The 18,579-nt window shown below is 43.7% G+C and overlaps 2 protein-coding genes across 3 annotated transcripts; one reads left to right on the plus strand and one right to left on the minus strand.

The window, feature by feature from the left end:
* Positions 1-203: 203 nt before the first annotated feature.
* On the minus strand, positions 204-18,454 carry LOC139634283 (gastrula zinc finger protein xFG20-1-like). The gene is made up of 9 exons (XM_071500644.1): positions 17,687-18,454; positions 14,796-15,983; positions 11,287-11,353; positions 9,921-9,933; positions 9,624-9,725; positions 9,355-9,468; positions 5,332-5,386; positions 4,692-4,922; positions 204-3,894 (listed from the first exon to the last, which is right to left on the minus strand). The coding sequence occupies exons 1-9, from the start codon at positions 17,856-17,858 to the stop codon at positions 2,789-2,791; spliced, it is 3,048 nt and encodes a 1,015-aa protein (XP_071356745.1). The 5' UTR covers positions 17,859-18,454; the 3' UTR covers positions 204-2,788.
* LOC139633657 (zinc finger protein 665-like) lies at positions 5,928-12,006 on the plus strand. Of its 2 annotated transcripts, XM_071499465.1 has the most exons (4): positions 5,928-6,074; positions 7,174-7,398; positions 8,093-10,191; positions 11,323-12,006. In XM_071499465.1, exons 1-3 carry the CDS (start codon positions 6,011-6,013, stop codon positions 10,165-10,167), a joined length of 2,364 nt encoding a protein of 787 aa, XP_071355566.1. In that variant the 5' UTR covers positions 5,928-6,010; the 3' UTR covers positions 10,168-10,191; positions 11,323-12,006. The 2 variants fall into 2 exon arrangements, with proteins under 2 accessions (XP_071355566.1, XP_071355565.1); XM_071499464.1 differs by having other exon boundaries at positions 8,093-12,006.
* Positions 18,455-18,579: the final 125 nt, after the last annotated feature.

Below are 18,579 nucleotides of genomic sequence, written 5' to 3' on the forward strand. Positions count from 1 at the left end.
AGAAGTCAACGTTGGTGATCAGAGTGATGGTGGGAATCAATGACACTTGATTTTTAATCTTTATTGAACTTGAGTGATGTTACAATAACCAGACTAATCAACTGCTCACAGTTAAATGGCGTTTTTGTTTTTTGCTCAGGTTATTGTCTTAATATATAAAATAGAAAATGTATGTAAATAAATAAAACATGTTATATTCGGCATTAAAACTTTTATCATGTTTAATAGCAACAACACAGAGGATGAACAGTTTGATACATTTACACTCACAGGAAGAAAAATCTGTTGTCCAGAGAAAAACTGTTTGAAATGAGGGGAAAAGGAAACAAAGTTCGTCCCAGCAGGTTGAAGGTTTGTGATCTCTGAGTGATGACATTTAAAGGTGAAGCCTTTGGTTCAGAGACTGTGGAGAAAGAAATGCGAACACCTGGAGCCCCATGGACAACGACACACCTGACCAGACCGATTCTTCTGACTGCGCCCCCTCCAGCAGAACCTTTCCAGGTTACACTGAGATGAGTAAGATAAGATATGATTACACAGGAGGTTTCTCCCGCTCCATTTCCTCACTGTCACATCAACATTGATCAACAGTCTGAGGCTTATTGTGATTTAAGTGGAGATGTGAGATTTTACCAGGACGGTGACTCTGCGTCTCTTCATGCGTCGACAGAGTCCAGGGAGTCGACTAAATCCTTTCTTGGTGACAGTGTTTGAGTTCACCGACACTTCAACCTGAGACAAAGACCAGGACCACCATTTAAAGTACCAACATTTAATATGGAAACATCACAGCGACGAGGACAGAACAAAGAGAATCAGCTGCTCAGTTCACAACTGAACCGTACGACAGGAAGCCTTCACAGAAAACCTGGGCTGAAGCTTTTATTTTGGTACAGCAGTGTGTCTGTGTCAAGATGTCCTGATCCAGAAGTCACACAATCACATCTGAGTCAGAGGACAGCTCAAGCACTCCTGCCTGGAGAGGAAATGAGCCGCCTTCCTCAGGTGTAACCACGTCACCGAAATGAGGTCATATCCTTCTGTCTTTGTGACCTCAGCCATAGAAATGAAATCTATAAAATCAACTGAACCTAAATTAGATTTGTTTGAACTGGACGTCTCTACTTTTAACTTTCAACAATAAATATTAAGTCACTTTTACCACAGGGTCTGGACCAGGAGCCCCCTGACCCCCTGGGCCCCCTGCACCTGGGCCTGGTTGGCCTGCTGAGTTAACTTCATAGACAACAGGACAGACATAAAATATGAATATTAAAACCTTGTACAGTATTAAGTGAGGGAGGCCAAGAATAGTAATCATCCAATTAATTTCAGCAGCATTTACACGTTTGTGTTACTGATCATGGTTTAATTTTTTCCCAGCATGCCCCTGCCCTACCTGCAGCAGAAGTGTTGCAGGTGTGAAGTTGGGCAGACTGCAGTCGACTCTCTGCAGACAGACGCAACAGATCAGCAGCAGAAACACATTCAGCTTCATCTGTCTGTCAATCAATCAATCAATCAATCAATCAATCAGTTTGTCCACAGGCTTGTTTCTTCTTCTGTGTGTATAAAAACAGCAGAGGAAACAAAACAAATCCCAGACTGAAGAGGAAACACAATAATCCTCTTAGTTTGGTTCAGGAGTCACGTGACCATATGATGACATCACACTAAACTCCTCCAATCTGTGACTGACACATCACAGACGCTGCTTCATACTGAAAAGCAGGAAAAGCTCTGAGGTCTCGGCCCTGCAGAGTTAATGAGCTTCTCTTCTTTACATGAACAGACAGAGCATCATCGGGTCACTGGTTAAACTGGGTAACCAGTTAACTAACTTGTTCACTAACCGCTTAACTGTTAACTAACTGGTTTACTCAACCCAGACTAACGGAGACATCAGGGAGAATGTCTGGCAGCCCAAACAACAGACACAGTCCATCTGTTATATTTTTCCAATATTCATCGATATAAAACCCAAACACGAAGAATGTTCACACATGCAGTACACAGCTCCGCTCAGCAGGTGGAGGGTTGGAAGAGTGTAGGACGTGTCCTGTTGATTTGTGCAGAGGCCATGTTCTCCAGTGGAGAAGGCTGGTGATGAAACCCAGTGTCACTTTGGTTATTTAAAACAACTTTGTATCTGGAGATTCCTAACAAATTCATTTCTTAATATGTCATATAAGAGATCAAATGAAAGTAGTACATCCTTTTCATATGAGATGCCCAATAGTAAAAATGCCTCTACTATCCCACAACTCAAAGCCCATGTCTGTGGTACCAGGAGAGAGATCTGTGTTTCCCTGTCCTGATGAAAGGAGGACAGTTGTCTCACCAGTTATTCCTTAAAAAGGTTTTATTTTGAAAAACACTCCCAGAAATTAAAGTGAAATCTGAGAAGCTGTATCATGTATCAGAGCAGGTAACAGTGAACTCTTCGGGGCTTAGAGTAGGCAGAGATGGTGGGTTTTGGTGTCAGCATCAGTTCAGGTTAAGGGGCGGGAGACTCGAGCCGGGGAATCTAACTGTGCAAGAATGAGAGGAGGACTGACCTGCTCTGGGTCCCAGAACCTGAGACCTGAGGCCTGAAAACAGCGTCCAGTATTTTCAGGTGTTGCTGATTCTCCTGTTCTGAACGACAGAGTTCCCGCTTCACTCCACTATGGTTCTTTTGAATAGAACAAAGATCTCTTCAGCAGCCGCAGTCAGTCGCTGCTTCACCAGCGCTCTCAGCTCCTGGACTTTAGACATGACCATGAGCAGCGGAGCCATGGTTGTGTCATTGGAAGTCAGTGGGTGTCATGTGGTCTCTGGCTGGTCTGGATCCTCCACAGTCAGCTGAGTGACCAACACACTGATGGTTTTTGAGCTGATGATGCCAAGTGAACCTTTTGTGACAAACACTGCAGCCGAACCGTTTCTCTCCTGTGTGGATCCTCATGTGAGCCTTCAGGTTTGTTTTACGGCTGAAGGTTTTCCCACACTCAGAGCAGCTGAACGGTTTCTCTCCTGTGTGCGTTCTCATGTGTTCCTGTAGAGTGTCCTTACGACCAAATGTTTTTCCACACTCACAGCAGCCAAATGTTTCCACCTCAACAAGCTGAGAGGACTCACCAGCGCAGGCTAACTGTATCTCTCTTGTGTGGTGTGTCATGTGTTGTTTTAGACTCACTCTGTATGTAAATCTTTGACCACACACCAGACAGCCAAACGGTTTCTCTCCTGTATGTGTTCTCATGTGCACCTTCAAGATTGTTTTACGGCTGAAGGTTTTCTCACACTCAGAGCAGCTGAACCGTTTCTGTCCTGTGTGTTTGCTCAGGTTTCCACTGTGACCAAACTCAGAGCAGCTGATTGGTCTCTCACTGTTATTACAACTGATTTCTCCCACAGAGACTTTTTTTTTTTTAACACTGTTTAAACCTGACTGAGGTTCTCTGGTCTCTTCCTTATCATCATCATCACTGACATCAGTCTCAGAAGAGTCTTCAGCCCTATCATCAGGACCTGGCTCCACATGTGGACCTGAGTTCCTGTCTGGTCCTGGTCCTCCACAGTCCTCTCCATCAGCTCCTGTCTCCATGTGCTCAGCTGAGCTGCTGGCTGGAGGCTCTGCCTCTCTGTTCTCCTCAGCCTGACTCTGATGGAGCTGAGAGGACTGAGGTTTCTCTTCATCATCATCATCATCTTCACTCTTCACAGGGACAGGAGTGAATGTGAACTTGGTGAAATCAGCCTCCTCCAGTCCTTGAAGCTGCTCTCCCTCCTGACTGCTCCACAGTTCCTCCTGTTCCTCTTTAATGTGGGGGGGGTCTGGGTCCTCCTGGTCCAGACTGGAGCTCCAGTCCTGCTGCTCCTCTTCACTCACCAACAGCTGGCGAACATCTGCAGCAGAGACACACAGACACACAGACATCATGTAAAACAGTGCTTTTAATATCCAGACTTAAGACCCCGATGTAGAGCTTCTCAGCCTGAGGCTCAGAGCCTCACATCTGGCCAGTTGATAAGCTGAGAGGGTGGAGGGAGATTTTAACTACATCAAACTAATTCACACTTTTAACTGCGTCATCTTTGACTTTAATTTAACTGTAGTTGCTCTCACCAGTTACAATATTATTCCTTATGAATACAGTACTTTTACAGGTAGGTCCTCATTGTTTTTTAAGGCTGCTGAGATCTGTTACTATAATTGACAACAGTATGTTAAGTCAATGCATCGTTTCCCATTAATTCATCTGTGGCAGCCATATTTTATCATGTACGGTCACACTGCTTCTCACACTCTCTCACACACACACACACACACTCACCTACAGCTGGTTAGTGATGTTCACATCACAGTTCAAATCCCTCCCCTCACTATCAGTCTGATTTAAACAGGGTTATTTTGTGATTATTATTTTTTATGGAGCACAATGAGATCAGCCACAAACAAAAGATTACTATATAATTTGAATCTACTATTTTATAGCAGTCGATTTGATAAAATGGTCGATTTTATCAGCCCCAATAGTTTTTATTTTAGAAAACTCTCCTCTAAGCCTCGAAGAGTCACGTGACCTGATCTGACACGTGACACAGCTGCTCAGATTTCACTTGAACTTCCGGGTTTGGTGTCAGGTTCGGTTCAGGTTCAGGGCCGGGGAATCTAACCGTGTGAGAATGAGAGGAGGACTGACCTGCTCTGGGTCCCAGAACCTGAGGCCTGAAAACAGCGTCCAGCAGTTTCCGGTGTCGCTGGTTCTCCTGTTCTGAACGACTGAGCTCCCGCTCGTACTCCGCTACGGTTCTTTCAAACAGGCCCAAGATCTCTGCGGCAGCCGCGGCCAGTCGCTGCTCCACCAGCGCTCTCAGCTCCTGGACCTTAGCCATGTTCACACAACCACACACACTGAGCTTTCCCTCACACACTCACTCTGACCAACCGAGCTGCCGTCCGCCGCCATGTTGTCACAATTTATCAACAGGAAAAACAGTCACTTCCGGTGCAATTTATTCTCTGATCTTCAAAATAAAGCCCTTGATATTTTTCTACCTGTTTGTCCAACAGTACTTGATGCTCTAGAACTTATTGAGCATTTGTAAGCAGCTTATAAATATCTAATAAACCGTTATAATAGATAACTGTTAGTGGGTGTTACGTGGTCTCTGGCTGGTCTGGATCCTCCACAGTCAGCTGAGTGACCAAAACACTGATGGTTTTTGAGCTGATGATGCCAAATAAACCTTTCGTGACGAACACTGCAGTAAAAGCTCATAATAACCCAGCTAGCTGCAGCTAACAGCTAACCTGTTTCCAGCAGCAGGAATAAAACAAACCTGCTCCTCTCTTCTCAGGTGCAGATTCTCCTGAATCCACATCCAGCAGCCGTGTCTGCCGGTGGTTGATAAGATTAGACTTATTATCAGAATCAGAATCAGGTTTATTGCCAAGTAGTTTTTCACATAGAAGGAATGTGCTTCAGTGTTTTGGTTCATAATAATAAACATAGAGAAAAAAAATATGAATAAAGACAAAGCAAAGCAAGGACTGCAGGTCAGGAAGATTACATATGATTAGAAAAAAAATAACAATACAATATGAACAATAAAAATGTGAAAACAATTATAGGAACTATAAATATAAATATACACAATGTGCATATGAATGAGAAAATGTGCAATAGTTACTGTATGATAAACAAGAACACAAAACATAAAAACACACACATGCAGCATAAACACACAGTGGTCATATTCATTTATCACACAACACAGCAGCTGAATCCGATGTTTTCTTTACAAAGTGGCTGTAACATCCAGCAGTGACGAACACCATAGACCTTTTGAACACAATCCTGAATACATGTTGTCAGCTTTATTTTGAAACCGGCCCCCGGAAGTGGCAATTGATATTGTCGGTGGTTTGACGGTGATAGCGGTTAGCAGAGTAAACCGTTAGCTAAACATAATAACGGCAGTTAAACCATCACAGTCCCGTTTTGTAAACGGATCAGAGATGGACCGACCCGGGAATCTGCCGGGTTTGGTCTTAAAACCCGAAATAAAGCTGAGAAGAGCAGGTTTGTTGTATTTCTGCTGACTGTTGTGATAAGGTTGCTAAGCTAACGTTAGCTGGGGTTGGTCAGGTGATTCGTGTCCTGGACATTTAGACCTGATATTTGTCTGTCAATGATCCACTGTGGTGTCGTCAAACGTGCAGCTGTGTGTTTTATTAATGAGGGGAATGACAGTGAGATAGTTCCTGCCGTGACAGAACATCTGGACGAACCCGAACCCGAGTCCAGCTGAGACTCCAGTGTCACCGAGCTGACGTTAAGTCAGCAGGTTAACAGCTTTCTTCAGGCGAGTGTAGGTTTTTGTTATCAAGAAGCTAGCTCACCTTTAACCCCGCTATGTCTCCGTGGAAACCAGGGCTTATTACCATGGTAACCGGGTCGCGTCATCATGGGAACCTGAGCTGCACGACCAACAACAGCAGTTGAAAACAACCAGTAAAAGTCTTATTCATGTTTAACAAAAATAATCAGCAACTGTTCGATAGTCAGTTTATCAATTAATTAATCAAATATTTTTTTATGAAACGTAAAAATTATCTGGTTTCAGCTTCTTATGTTTGTTGTAAATGTTTCTGTTTGTACCGAAAGTAACGCCACTGTTGGTTGGATGAAAAACATTGAAGACCTCAGTATTTTCTGATATTGATGAGACTAATCTATCAATCAAATAACATTCAGCTTATAATAAAACTGGTGTTTGCTGCTTCTCATCACATCTGATCTTAAATATAAAATATTGTGTTGTCTAATAAAACCCAGTCCTTGGTGCCAGTGATAACGGTGGAGGATGTGAGATGGGAGTGTTTGATCTAATTGAGGAGGTCTCTTTTGGAGGCTCTTGTGGTTCTTGAGATGATGCCTGTGGTCACTCATTCCTTAATTTGGTTCTAGTTCTCTTGTAAGAGGTTCTAGTGGTCCTTGATGATGTTCTAGGGGCCCTCTTGGGGGCTGTAGTTCTTAATGTGCATGTAGTAGTCTTACAAGTTTTAAAAGTGGTTCAGCTAGTCCTTCTCAAGGTTCTGGGATCCCTCGGGTGACTGAACAAAGGGGGTTGGTTTCTGTCATTGTTTCCTGAAGTTTGTGTGTTTACTGTTCTCTGCAGACACCCAGCAACTGTTGGTGAGTAAAGACAAAGTTCTCTCTGGGCAGTGGACCCCCAGTCTGGACCAGGAGCACCCAGACCCCCCCCACATTAAAGAGGAACAGGAGGAACTGTGGAGCAGTCAGGAGGGAGAGCAGCTTCAAGGACTGGAGGAGGCTGATTTCACCAAGTTCACATTCACTGCTGTCCCTGTGAAGAGTGAAGATGATGATGATGAAGGCTCAGGTGGGAACAACATGTTTAGAGTTCTTAGCAGAGAAGAGCAGAACAGTTCAAGTTCAAGAGAACCTGGTTTAAGTGACGATTCAGCATAAATTTACTAGAAAAGATTCACTTAAGAGAACCTGATGTGGGATTTTACTTTCATCACACACCTAAAGATTCACATTTTTAGGTGGTTCTTGTCTTCTTTTAGAAGATTCTAGTTGATCTTTAGGTGGTGGTTGTGGACAGTAAGAGGATTTTAGTAGTCCCATAGGTGGATGTGATAGTTCCTCATGATGTCGTAGTGGTCCTTTAAGGGATGTTTGTCACTCATTAAGCAGGTTTCTGGGATCCCTAAGATGTTTTTGTGGTCCTTTAACTAGATGTTGTGGTCCCTTAGAACTTTCTTCATCCTTCAATACCTCAGGTGGTACTTGTGGTCCTTAAGAAAGTTTAAGGGTCCTTGAGGAGGATCTAGTTTTCCTGTTGTTCCTGTTGTACTGTCAGTTCATCAGAAGATTTAGGAGGTCTTGTAGTCCTGTAGATGGTTTTTCCATTATAAAGTTCTGTGGTTCCTGAATGTGGTTCTAGTGGTGCTGTAGGAGGTTGAAGTGGTCATGTTGGAGGGTCAAATTGACCTTATGTAGATTTTGTGAGGTTGAACCTCTGTGGGAGGTTTTGTATTGACCTTGTCTGTGTTCACTCCTCCCTACAGACGTCCAGCAGCTGTTGGTGAGGACAGAGAAGGTTCCCCCTGAGCAGCAGGACTGGAGCTCCAGTCTGGACCAGGAGGACCCAGACCCCCTACACATTAAAGAGGAACAGGAGGAACTGTGGAGCAGTCAGGAGGACTCAGTCTGTAACTTGAATCCAGGTCGACATTTAGAGCTGGATCCTGACAACAGGGTCTTAGACTCCTCAGACTTTAAGACTGAAGGTGACTGGATGGAGACCAGGGAACCTCAGTCCATTTTAAACTCCCTGAAGATCATTGAAGTCCCTGCAAATGATGTGAGATGTAACACAGGCAAGAAAACATACAGCTGCTCTGAGTGTGGGAAGATATTTGGCCGCAGTCCACATCTGAAGATTCACATGAGGACACACACAGGAGAGAAACCGTTCAGCTGTCCCTTCTGTGCCAAAAGTTTCACACAGAAGGTCAATCTCACGTACCACATGTCCGTCCACACAGGGGAGAAACGCTTCAGCTGCCGTTTCTGTGAAGAAAGGTTCACTTGGTATACACAACTCAAGAGCCACCAGTGTGTCTGTGAGTCCTCACAGCTTCATCAGGACCAGACGGAGGCAGAGCCAGGTGAGAAGTCCTTCAGTTGCTCTGAGTGTGGGAAAATATTCAGCCGCAAGGACAATTTGAACATTCACATGAGGATCCACACAGGAGAGAGACCCTTCAGCTGCACAATGTGTGGGAAAAGCTTTAAACATGGAGGACATCTGACACAACACATGTCTGTCCACACGAAGGAGAACAGGTTCAGCTGCAATGTTTGTGACAGAAGATTCACGTGGCTCTATCAGCTCAAAAGACACAAGTGTTGTGGTGAGTCCTCACAGTTCTGGACCAATCAGGAGGAGGCTGATATCACTAAGTCCACACCCACTCCTGTCCCTTTGAAGAGTGAAGATGATGATGAAGAGAAACCTCAGTCCTCACAGCTTCATCAGAGTCAGACTGAGGAGAACAGAGAGGCAGGGGGAGGACCAGGACCAGACAGGAACTCAGATCCAGACAGACATTTGCAGTCAGGTACTGATGACAAGACCGAAGACTTTGATTGGCAAGAAAGACATGAGTCTGAGTTGAGTATGAACACTGTTAAAGTTGATTCAGGATGTAATACTGTCAAGAAATCGTTCAGCTGCTCTCAATGTGGGAAAATATTTGGCCGTAAGGAACATTTGCAGACACATGTGAGGATTCACACAGGAGAGAGACCGTTCAGCTGCTCCCACTGTGGGAAAACATTTGGCTGCAAGAGGTCCTTGCTGGGCCACATGATGAGTCACACTGGAGAGAAACCCTTCAGCTGCTCTCAGTGCGGGAAAAGATTTGGCCGCATGGTCAATCTGAAGACACATGAGAGACTTCATACAGGAGAGAGACCGTTCAGCTGTCCGTTCTGTGGTAAAGGTTTCACACAGAAGGTGCACATGACTCAACACATGGCCGTCCACACAGGAGAGAAACAGTTCAGCTGCAGCACCTGTGACAAGAAGTTCACCTGGCTGTCAGGGTTCAGACGACACAAGTGTGGCAGCGAACAGTCGGAGCTGGATGACACGGAGGAGAGCTCAGAGGTGGAGCCGGGCGATAAACCGTTTCGCTGCCGTGAGTGTGGGAACAGATTTAATCACAAACACAACCTGAAAGCTCACATGAGGATTCACACAGGAGAGAAACCATTCAGCTGCTCTGTTTGTGGGAAAGGGTTTATTGCAAGTGGAGCTCTGAAGAAACACCTGAGGACTCACTCAGGAGAGAAACCGTTCAGCTGTCAAGTCTGTGGCATCAGATTTACACAGGGTGGAAATCTGAAACGACACATGGCACAGCACACCGGGGACACACGAGAGAAACCATTTCGCTGCTCATTTTGTGGTAAAAGATTTACACAAGTATCAAACATGAAACGACACATGGTGCAACACACTGTGACTGAAACAAGTCAGCCACAGGAACCAGAGAGTCCAGACCTGAACCAGCGGGATGAAACCAAGAGTCAACTGATGACTGAAGATGTCAGAGTTCAAACTGTCACTGGCTGAAAACCACCTGACAACTTGGAGCATGTATTTATATTTACTGTGTTTATTTTATCAGAGCTTCACATTTATTTTAGCAAGACAGATGCACAAACCAGAGACCACCTCACTCCATGGTCACCCCATCACAGACGCCCGTCAACATGTTGACGTTATGATCCATCACTAATCAGTAGTCATTACTACAACTGTGTCCCAATCCAGGGGTCTCGTCCTTCAGAGGCTGCATTTGATGACTGATTGTGTCAAATTTCAAAGATTCCCTCAGATGTGTCCTTCTTTTCCTGGACCACAAAGGATCCATCAGTTGGATCCTTCATGGTCAAACATATTCCAAAATTCATTGTGTGCCAATAATGAAAATATGTCAGCAAACAAGACTACAGAGAGCCTGAGGATCACACTGTTAAATATAAGTATTGTGTTTCTGCTCAGTTCAACAGTAACGGTACAGATGTTAAAACTAAGGACCTTATAACCTCAAGTTACTTTGAAGAAATTTTACGTGTTGTCAAGGTTGCTAGGCAACGCAAGCTTTGCAATGCAACAGTAAGGGAATGCAAAACAAAAAAATGCTCTGTAGACCAGACCATCTCGTTTTGGTTTGGCCTACATGGTCTCATGCAGCCCCTGAATAAGGACACAGTTTACAGTATCACTCAAGTCGGTCATTACTTCATTATCACGTGAGTCGGTCATTACTACATTATCACAAGGGTCATTCATTTCACATTATCATGTGAGTCCGTCATTATATTATCATAAGAGTAGGTCATTACTACATTATCATGTTAGTTGGTCATTACTACATTAGCACATGAGTCGGTCATTACTACATTATCATGTGAGTCCGCCATGACTACATTATCACAAAGGTCATTCATTTCACATTATCACGTGAGTCCGTCATTACATTATCATAAGAGTAGGTCATTACTACATAATCACGAGAGTTGGTCATTACTACATTATCATGTGAGTCTGTCATTACTACATTATCACAAGGGTCGTTCATTACTACATTATCACAAAAGTTTGTCATTACTACATTATCACGAGAGTCGGTCATCATTACATTATCACAAAGGTCTGTCATTACTACATTATCACTCAGTTTCTGACCGTATCTTACAGGCTGTGATGCTGTTTTCTTTGCAGATGTCTGCAGTGACAGAAAGAGTCCAGAGATCTGAGAGAAACCAGGGATCAAAAATTTTAAGCAGAGTACAGATTTAGGTTCAGGAAGCAGTGAGGTCAGTCCTGATGCTGTCATCTGAGGGTCTCACACGTTTCACTGGCTTCAAACCATTAGACAGAACATTAACATCAGGAATTAATTTATAATTAATGATGTTGATTGAATCAAAGTGAACTACAGTGTGTGTATTCATGGTAATGAGTTTGGCTGAGTGAAGTTAGTTGAGGAAGAATAATTGGTCCTGACTGAACAGGTAAATATCTGCTCTGTTTCAATGAACTGAAATTTATTTTGCTTTTTATTGCACAGAGTTCTGAAGGAGAGTTTGTGTCTTTAAATCAAGCATTTAATGACTTTTTTGCTGCTATTTTTGATTTCAGAATTAATATTATTAATTATTATTGGTCTTGCAATTATAAAAATGCAGAGATACAGAAATACAGAGATATATGAAGCATTTTTTTTTCATTTTAAATAAATTGTTAACTTTTAATTTCAAAGTTTATTTAAAAGTATAAATGTTTTTCTTGTTGTTGCTCTGACCAATGAAAACGTTTCTGAGTTTAGATTCAGTGGAAAAAATAGATTTGTCGTCAAATTTGTTATTATTGAAGGTTTTTGGTCATTAAAGTTTAATTTAAAGGTTTTGTCTGCAGACTGTCATTTCATCTTACCTGCCATGATGACATCATACCAACAGCTAACAGTTTTGTCCTGCTTCCAGTGCTTGTGCTATGCTAGGCTAACATCCATTCTATAAATGAACATATTATTAAAGGGAAAAAATATAAGAAGGAGAAAACTGTTAATGGATATTTATCCAGTTAACCAGACTCACATTTTTTTTTTATTATTATCATTTTTATTTGTCATTAAACAGGACTGTGTCAGTGTCAGTGAATGGCAGGATCTCTCAATAAAAAGAAACCTTGGGAGCTCATCTGAATATCACTGCTCTGACTCACCCTAAATCTGGAGGCTTCAGGCCTGTTGTGGTTCTATAAACCTGGAGATCACAGGCTCTTTCTTCTTAAATGATTTTGGTTTGGGGGCTGAGAGGTGAGGCAGCAAATCCTGTTGTATCCTGTTATTTATAGCTTGGTGACAAATCCTTCAGAGCAGGCAGGAGGACTTTGAATTCAACAGAAATAATAATAATGGGGCGGCCCGGTAGTCGAGTGGTTAGGGCGCATACCATGTTGAGCGCAAGACGTTCTTAGCACCGGTTTGACTCCCAACCGGTCTGACTCTTTCCTGCATGTCTACCCCCTTTCCTGTCAGTCTCCACTAAGCTATAATAAAGGCATGAAAAAAAAAAAAAGAAAAAATAATAATAAGTCATTTCCTCATATGTCTTCCTATCAGGAGAGGACAGACATTTGAGGTCTAAAGTTCACTTTTGGTGCTAAAACTGGGTCTTAGATGGTCTCGGGATTATAGACCTTATAAAGGAACCTCCTGACAACAGAGTTGTAGTGGTCTGCTTTAACTAGACCAGGGACTACTTTCTCTAGCGTGACTGATACAACCTGTGTTCATATCTTTAGATGGCCGATTTAAAACTCTGCAGTTAGTGTATTCCTTCTTCTATGATATTTGACTCATTCTAGTTTGAATTATGAGGAAGGTCTCAGGGTTCTTCAAGAGGTTCTGCTGGTCCCTGAGGGTGTTCTCATTGTAATGTAGAAGGTTCTCATGGTCTCTTGGGGGTTTATTAATCCTATACAATCTTGTAGTTGTCCTTAAGAAAGAAGGGGTCGTTCAGGTGTTTGGGTAGTGATCTGTGATGACGGATGTCTTTCTGGAGGTTCAGGTTTCAGGGAACCTTAACAGGGTTGTAGTGGTAATTGAAGAACTAGAGGTCATTTAGAAGATTGTAGGAACCACAGAAGAGGTGCAAGTGATTAGAGATCACCAAGTTTTATGAGTCTTATACAAAGTTCAATTCAATTCAATTCAATTCAATTTTATTTGTATAGCGCCAAATCATAATAAACATTATCTCAAGGCACTTTACAGGGTAAGGTCAAGACCTTACTTTGTTACAGAGAAAAACCAAACAGTTCCCACAAGGAGCAAGCGCTTGGCGACAGGGGGGAGGAAAAACTCCCTTTTAACAGGAAGAAACCTCCAACAGAACCGGGCTCAGGGTGGGGGGGGTCTGCCTCGACCGGTTGGGTTTAGGAGGAGAAAAAGGAAGGGTGGGGGGAGGAGAGAGGAGAAAAGAGAGAGAGAGAGACCAGGAACAGCTGTGTCGGTAATGGTGTTATCAATAATAATGACAGATAACAGTGGTTAATAGTAAAGATGAGTAGTGGTGGATCTGGATCCTGCTGCTCCAGAGGCAGAGAGACCTGCAGAATGAGGACAGAGAGAGGGAGAGAGAGAGAGAGCCCAGTGCATCATGGGAATCCCCCAGCAGTCTAGCTCTATAGCAGCATAACTAAGGGATGGGTCAGGACATACCCGAGCCAGCCCTAACTATCAGCTTTACTAAACAGGACAGTTTTAAGCCTGATCTTAAAGGTAGAGAGGGGGTCTGCCTCCTGAACCCACACTGGGAGCTGGTTCCACAGGAGAGGAGCCTGATAGCTGAAGGCTCTGCCCCCCATTCTACTCTTACAAACTCTGGGAACCACAAGTTGACCTGCATTTAGAGAGCGAAGTGTCCTCTTGGGAAAATAGGGAAGTATAAGCTCTCCAAGGTACGATGGTGCCTGACCATTAATGGCTTTGTAGGTGAGGAGGAGGATTTTAAATTCTATCCTGTTCAAGACGTTCTAGGGGTCCTTTGGGTTTCTATGTTCTAATATCACTGACTAGTAGTTATTTAAATTGTTGCAGTGATTCTTTAGGTGGCTCTGGTAGTCCTGTAAGAGGTTGGGATACTCAAAGAGTTTCGGGGATCCCTGAAGATGTTGTGGGGATCTTAATGAGTCCCTGGTGATCACTAAAGAGGTTCAGGGGATCCTTTGTGGGGTTCTAGTGTTCACAGGGGAGGTTTTAGTTGTGACTGAATACAATATAATACTCATAACAAAGTTCTAGGATCCATTTGTGAGGTTTGTGAGGAAAACTGATGATGAAGAGTCTAAAGAACCCAACAGGTTTTCACTGCCCTGATTTGTGTGAAGAGAAGGTTTTGTGTTACAATAAGATCGAGTAACGTGTTCTGAAAACAGAGTAAACTGTTCTGCAGTAACAAACGTCATTACAACATGTTTCAATGTGAAACAATGTTGTTAAAATTCAGGGAATCACACAAACACAACCTGTGAAGTCTTTTTAAAACATGGAGGACAAAGGAGGCGGACACAGTGTACGAACACCTTGTTGGTCCTGACTCAACCACAGACACTTTGTCATTTAAAGACATTATAAGAGGGATGTTAGCCGGGGCGTTCCTCTCCACCCTGTCTTCTCATTGGCTGTCATCTCTCCCAGCCACCACCACTAACGGGAGGCAGTGACTCCTCTTCAGCCGGTCTCTGAACACACTGGTGGGCTTTGAGCTGTGGGTACCACGTGAACCTTTGGTCACAGACTCGGCAGCTGAAGGGTTTCTCTCCTGTGTGCACTTTCATGTGTTTCTTCAGATAATCTTTTAATTTAAACGTCTTTGCACAAATGGGACAGCTGAAGGGTTTCTCTCCTTTCGTGTGGATTCTCATGTGACCTTTTAAATGAGCCTCTAAATAAAATTTCTTCTCACATTCTGAGCAGCTGAATGTTTTCTCTCGTGGTGTGTGAGTCGCTTTGTGTTTCTCCAGAGATGACTTGTCATAAAAATTCTTTCCACAGAACGAACAGCTGGGTGTTTTCTCTGTGGTTATGTGGGTTCTCATGTGTCTGACCAGAGTTGACTTATCATAAAACTTCTTCACACAAACTGAACAACTGAATCCTTTCTCTCTTGTTCTGTGGGTTTCCATGTGTCTCACCAGAGTTCCCTTAATATGGAATTTCTTTCCACAGAACAAGCAGCCAAATGGTTTCTCTCCTGTGTGAGTCAACATGTGTTTGGTCAAGGTTGAGCGGCATCCAAAGGATTTCTGACAAACTGAGCAGCTGAACGGTTTCTCTCCTGTGTGAGTCCTCAGGTGAGTCTGCAGGTTTCCCTTTCGGTCAAATCTTCTCCCACAGTCTGAGCAGCTGAAAGATTTCTTCATCTCTGCCCAATCACCAACACTGTTTTCAATCTCTGGTTCATTAGACCCTGAAGGCTCATCATCAGAGCCTGGCTCTAAATGTCCATGTGGACCTGAGTTCCTGTCTGGTCCTGGTCCTCCACAGTCCTCTCCATCAGCTCCTGTCTCCATGTGTTCAGCTGAGCTGCTGGCTGGAGGCTCTGCCTCTCTGTTCTCCTCAGCCTGACTCTGATGGAGCTGAGAGGACTGAGGTTTCTCTTCATCATCATCATCATCTTCACTCTTCACAGGGACAGGAGTGAATGTGAACTTGGTGAAATCAGCCTCCTCCAGTCCTTGAAGCTGCTCTCCCTCCTGACTGCTCCACAGTTCCTCCTGTTCCTCTTTAATGTGGGGGGGGTCTGGGTCCTCCTGGTCCAGACTGGAGCTCCAGTCCTGCTGCTCCTCTTCACTCACCAACAGCTGGCGAACATCTGCAGAGAACAGTATACACAGACATCAGGACACAATGACTGAACCTGACTCCACCAGGGGAGGAGGTCTGGTTCTTGTTGTGCATTTGAGGACCATTGGTTTTGGGATTTCTGTTCTGTGGCAAAAATCCTAACTAAACCTTAATTTGAACTCTTCTATGGAGAAAGACAGCATGTAAGAATCTGGACACTTGGGGGGGTCAGGACTACTGATTTGGATCTGTCTGATGAATCTTGTTTCTATGATACATATTGGGGTTCTGCCACCTGTGGAGAGGAGCTGAACTGTGAACTGCTGAAATGTGTTTATACCTCTGATGTTATTTATGTCACCACACACTAGAGGTCAAGTTTTTCCCCACGCCACTCATCCTCTCTCATTCTTATTGAGTCACTTTGGTTCATACAGTGTCAAACTGATGTAATGTAGTTGTTACTATGACACAGTCTTCAGGCAGACGCTGTCAAATGTGCCAAACTTACGGACATGTTTGCAGCAGCAGGAGAAAAAGGAGAGACGGTCACACACATACAGGATGATCTCTCATGGTTTTGAAAGATTCATCCAAAGAGTTCACATGTAGTCTTTTGTAGTCTATTCAAAACTACTCTGTCTGGAAAACAGTGATCAATCATATCATGCACGTGTCTGCATGTGTATACATTATCATCATCCCTCATACAGGAGTTTTCAGTTTATACATTGCTACTTTTATCTGGAAGATACTAATAATCTGATCAATCTTTTATTATCCTTCTTTGTTTCTCTCACTCTCTGTCTCACACACACACACACACAGACACACACATACACCGAATGCCCTTTGTTGATTTTTTAATGATTAATCTAAGGAGTTCACCTTCATCATTTTTGACTGGGTAAGTTTACAAACCGTTCAACATTAGCCTACTTTGTCTGGAAAACAGTAGTCATCTGATCAATTGTTTATCATGTCCATTTTTTCTGTCTTTCTCCTTTTTCTCCCTCAAACACAAAGGGACACACAGGATGGATGTTACAGCTTGTTTTAGGATTCATCACTGTGGAATATATACTTTTATTGTATTAATAAATGCCAAGTTTGAAAGTATTTAATATGTCAACTGTCAATGATTCCTCTTTACTAATTGCATGGCTTCGGTGGTTTTAAGGAGTAGGAGATGGTTTACATATTAAAGGGAGAGCAAAGATGAGTGGTAGGCACATACATGGGTCTGCACCAAAATGCAAGGGTCATTTTTTTGTCCCAGTCCACTCACAGTTGTCTGTCATTGAGAAACACGTTCAGATCTTTTTGATGCAGCAGACAAAATATTTTTCATTCAGATAGTTTGTTTGTTTGTTAACAGCCTCTGGTTTTCAGAGAAGAAGATGTTGAGCTCTGGCGCTGGGGGACAGTGATACCACATGACACTGTGTGGAGAGACACATCACACCAGACTCCGCTGGACATTGTGACATTTATCCCTCTGAACACACAGTTCTGTCGTTACCAGCGAGCATTAATGATATTAATGAACTTGACGTTTTTGTATCAGAGGACACTTGTTGGCGAATTGTCTCAAAGCCGAATTATCTAGAAGACACTTCTAATTGTTACAGAGTCGTTTGTTACGTGATAACCCGTAGGCGTTTTGTTCTTTAAGTAACTAAACTTTAAAATGCCAGATGTCTGTAGGAAGTTCAATACGCAATCGCTCACCGCCTCTCTGCAGACGGATCTGTGGGTTGAGCACGGAGTCCAGCAGTCTCCGCTGGCGGCGGACCTCCTCCTCCAAACCCCCCAGAGTGAGATCGAGAACCCCGCAGATCTCCTCCGCAGCAGCCGCCAGTCTGCGCCTCACCAGGACCCGCACCTCATTCATGTTGGACATTTTAGACCCGAAAAGCCCAGTATGGCGCCAACAGATACACACTGCGCCCCCTTCTCTGGCTCACATGGAGCTGTGCCTCCACCTGCTGGACGGAGGAGAGATCACCGACCTGACTCTGCTCCTCAGAGGACTGACACGCTGCAGCTGTTTTCAGTAGACAGATGTTGATTCACAGGTCAAAGGTAAAGTACAAGCGCTGCTTCAACGGTAGGTTGACCTGTCGAGGTTCTTGTGCCCATGGAAAAGGTCCAGTGGGTCCCATGGGGTTCAAGCAGCCATTGAAGAGGTTCTAGGATCCTTCAGGAGGTTCTCGTGGTCATGGATGACGTTATAGACATGTTTGTGCTCCTCGTGATGTCACAGATACACCTGTGATCGATGTGTTGTTTCAACTGGAAAATCAATATCAGTTTGGTGCCTTCACTTCTGATTTTACTTTGAACAACTTATCGAGCCTTACTTTTGAAGCTCCACCGGTATAATCTCATATCTGATTTAACAGCTGCAACCTCCTGGTGATCAATCACTGTATCGATTGTTTGATGGATTCTGTATTTGTTAATCTGCTTGTTTGTGTGTCTATCTTTGGCGGCAGGCCTATGTTTAGCTCCTCCAGCAGACTCACCTGACCCCCCCCCCCCGACCAGCTGATCTTTGTTGTGCGTAACGCCGTTACGCCGCGGCCCTGCCCCCGCCCCCGCCCCCTCTTCCTCAGCCTATG

The sequence above is a fragment of the Trachinotus anak genome, unplaced genomic scaffold (assembly GCF_046630095.1).
Source record: "Trachinotus anak isolate AG129_WGS33_773 ecotype Australia unplaced genomic scaffold, CSIRO_AGI_Tana_v1 ptg000016l, whole genome shotgun sequence".
NCBI classification, from domain to species: Eukaryota; Metazoa; Chordata; class Actinopteri; order Carangiformes; family Carangidae; genus Trachinotus; species Trachinotus anak.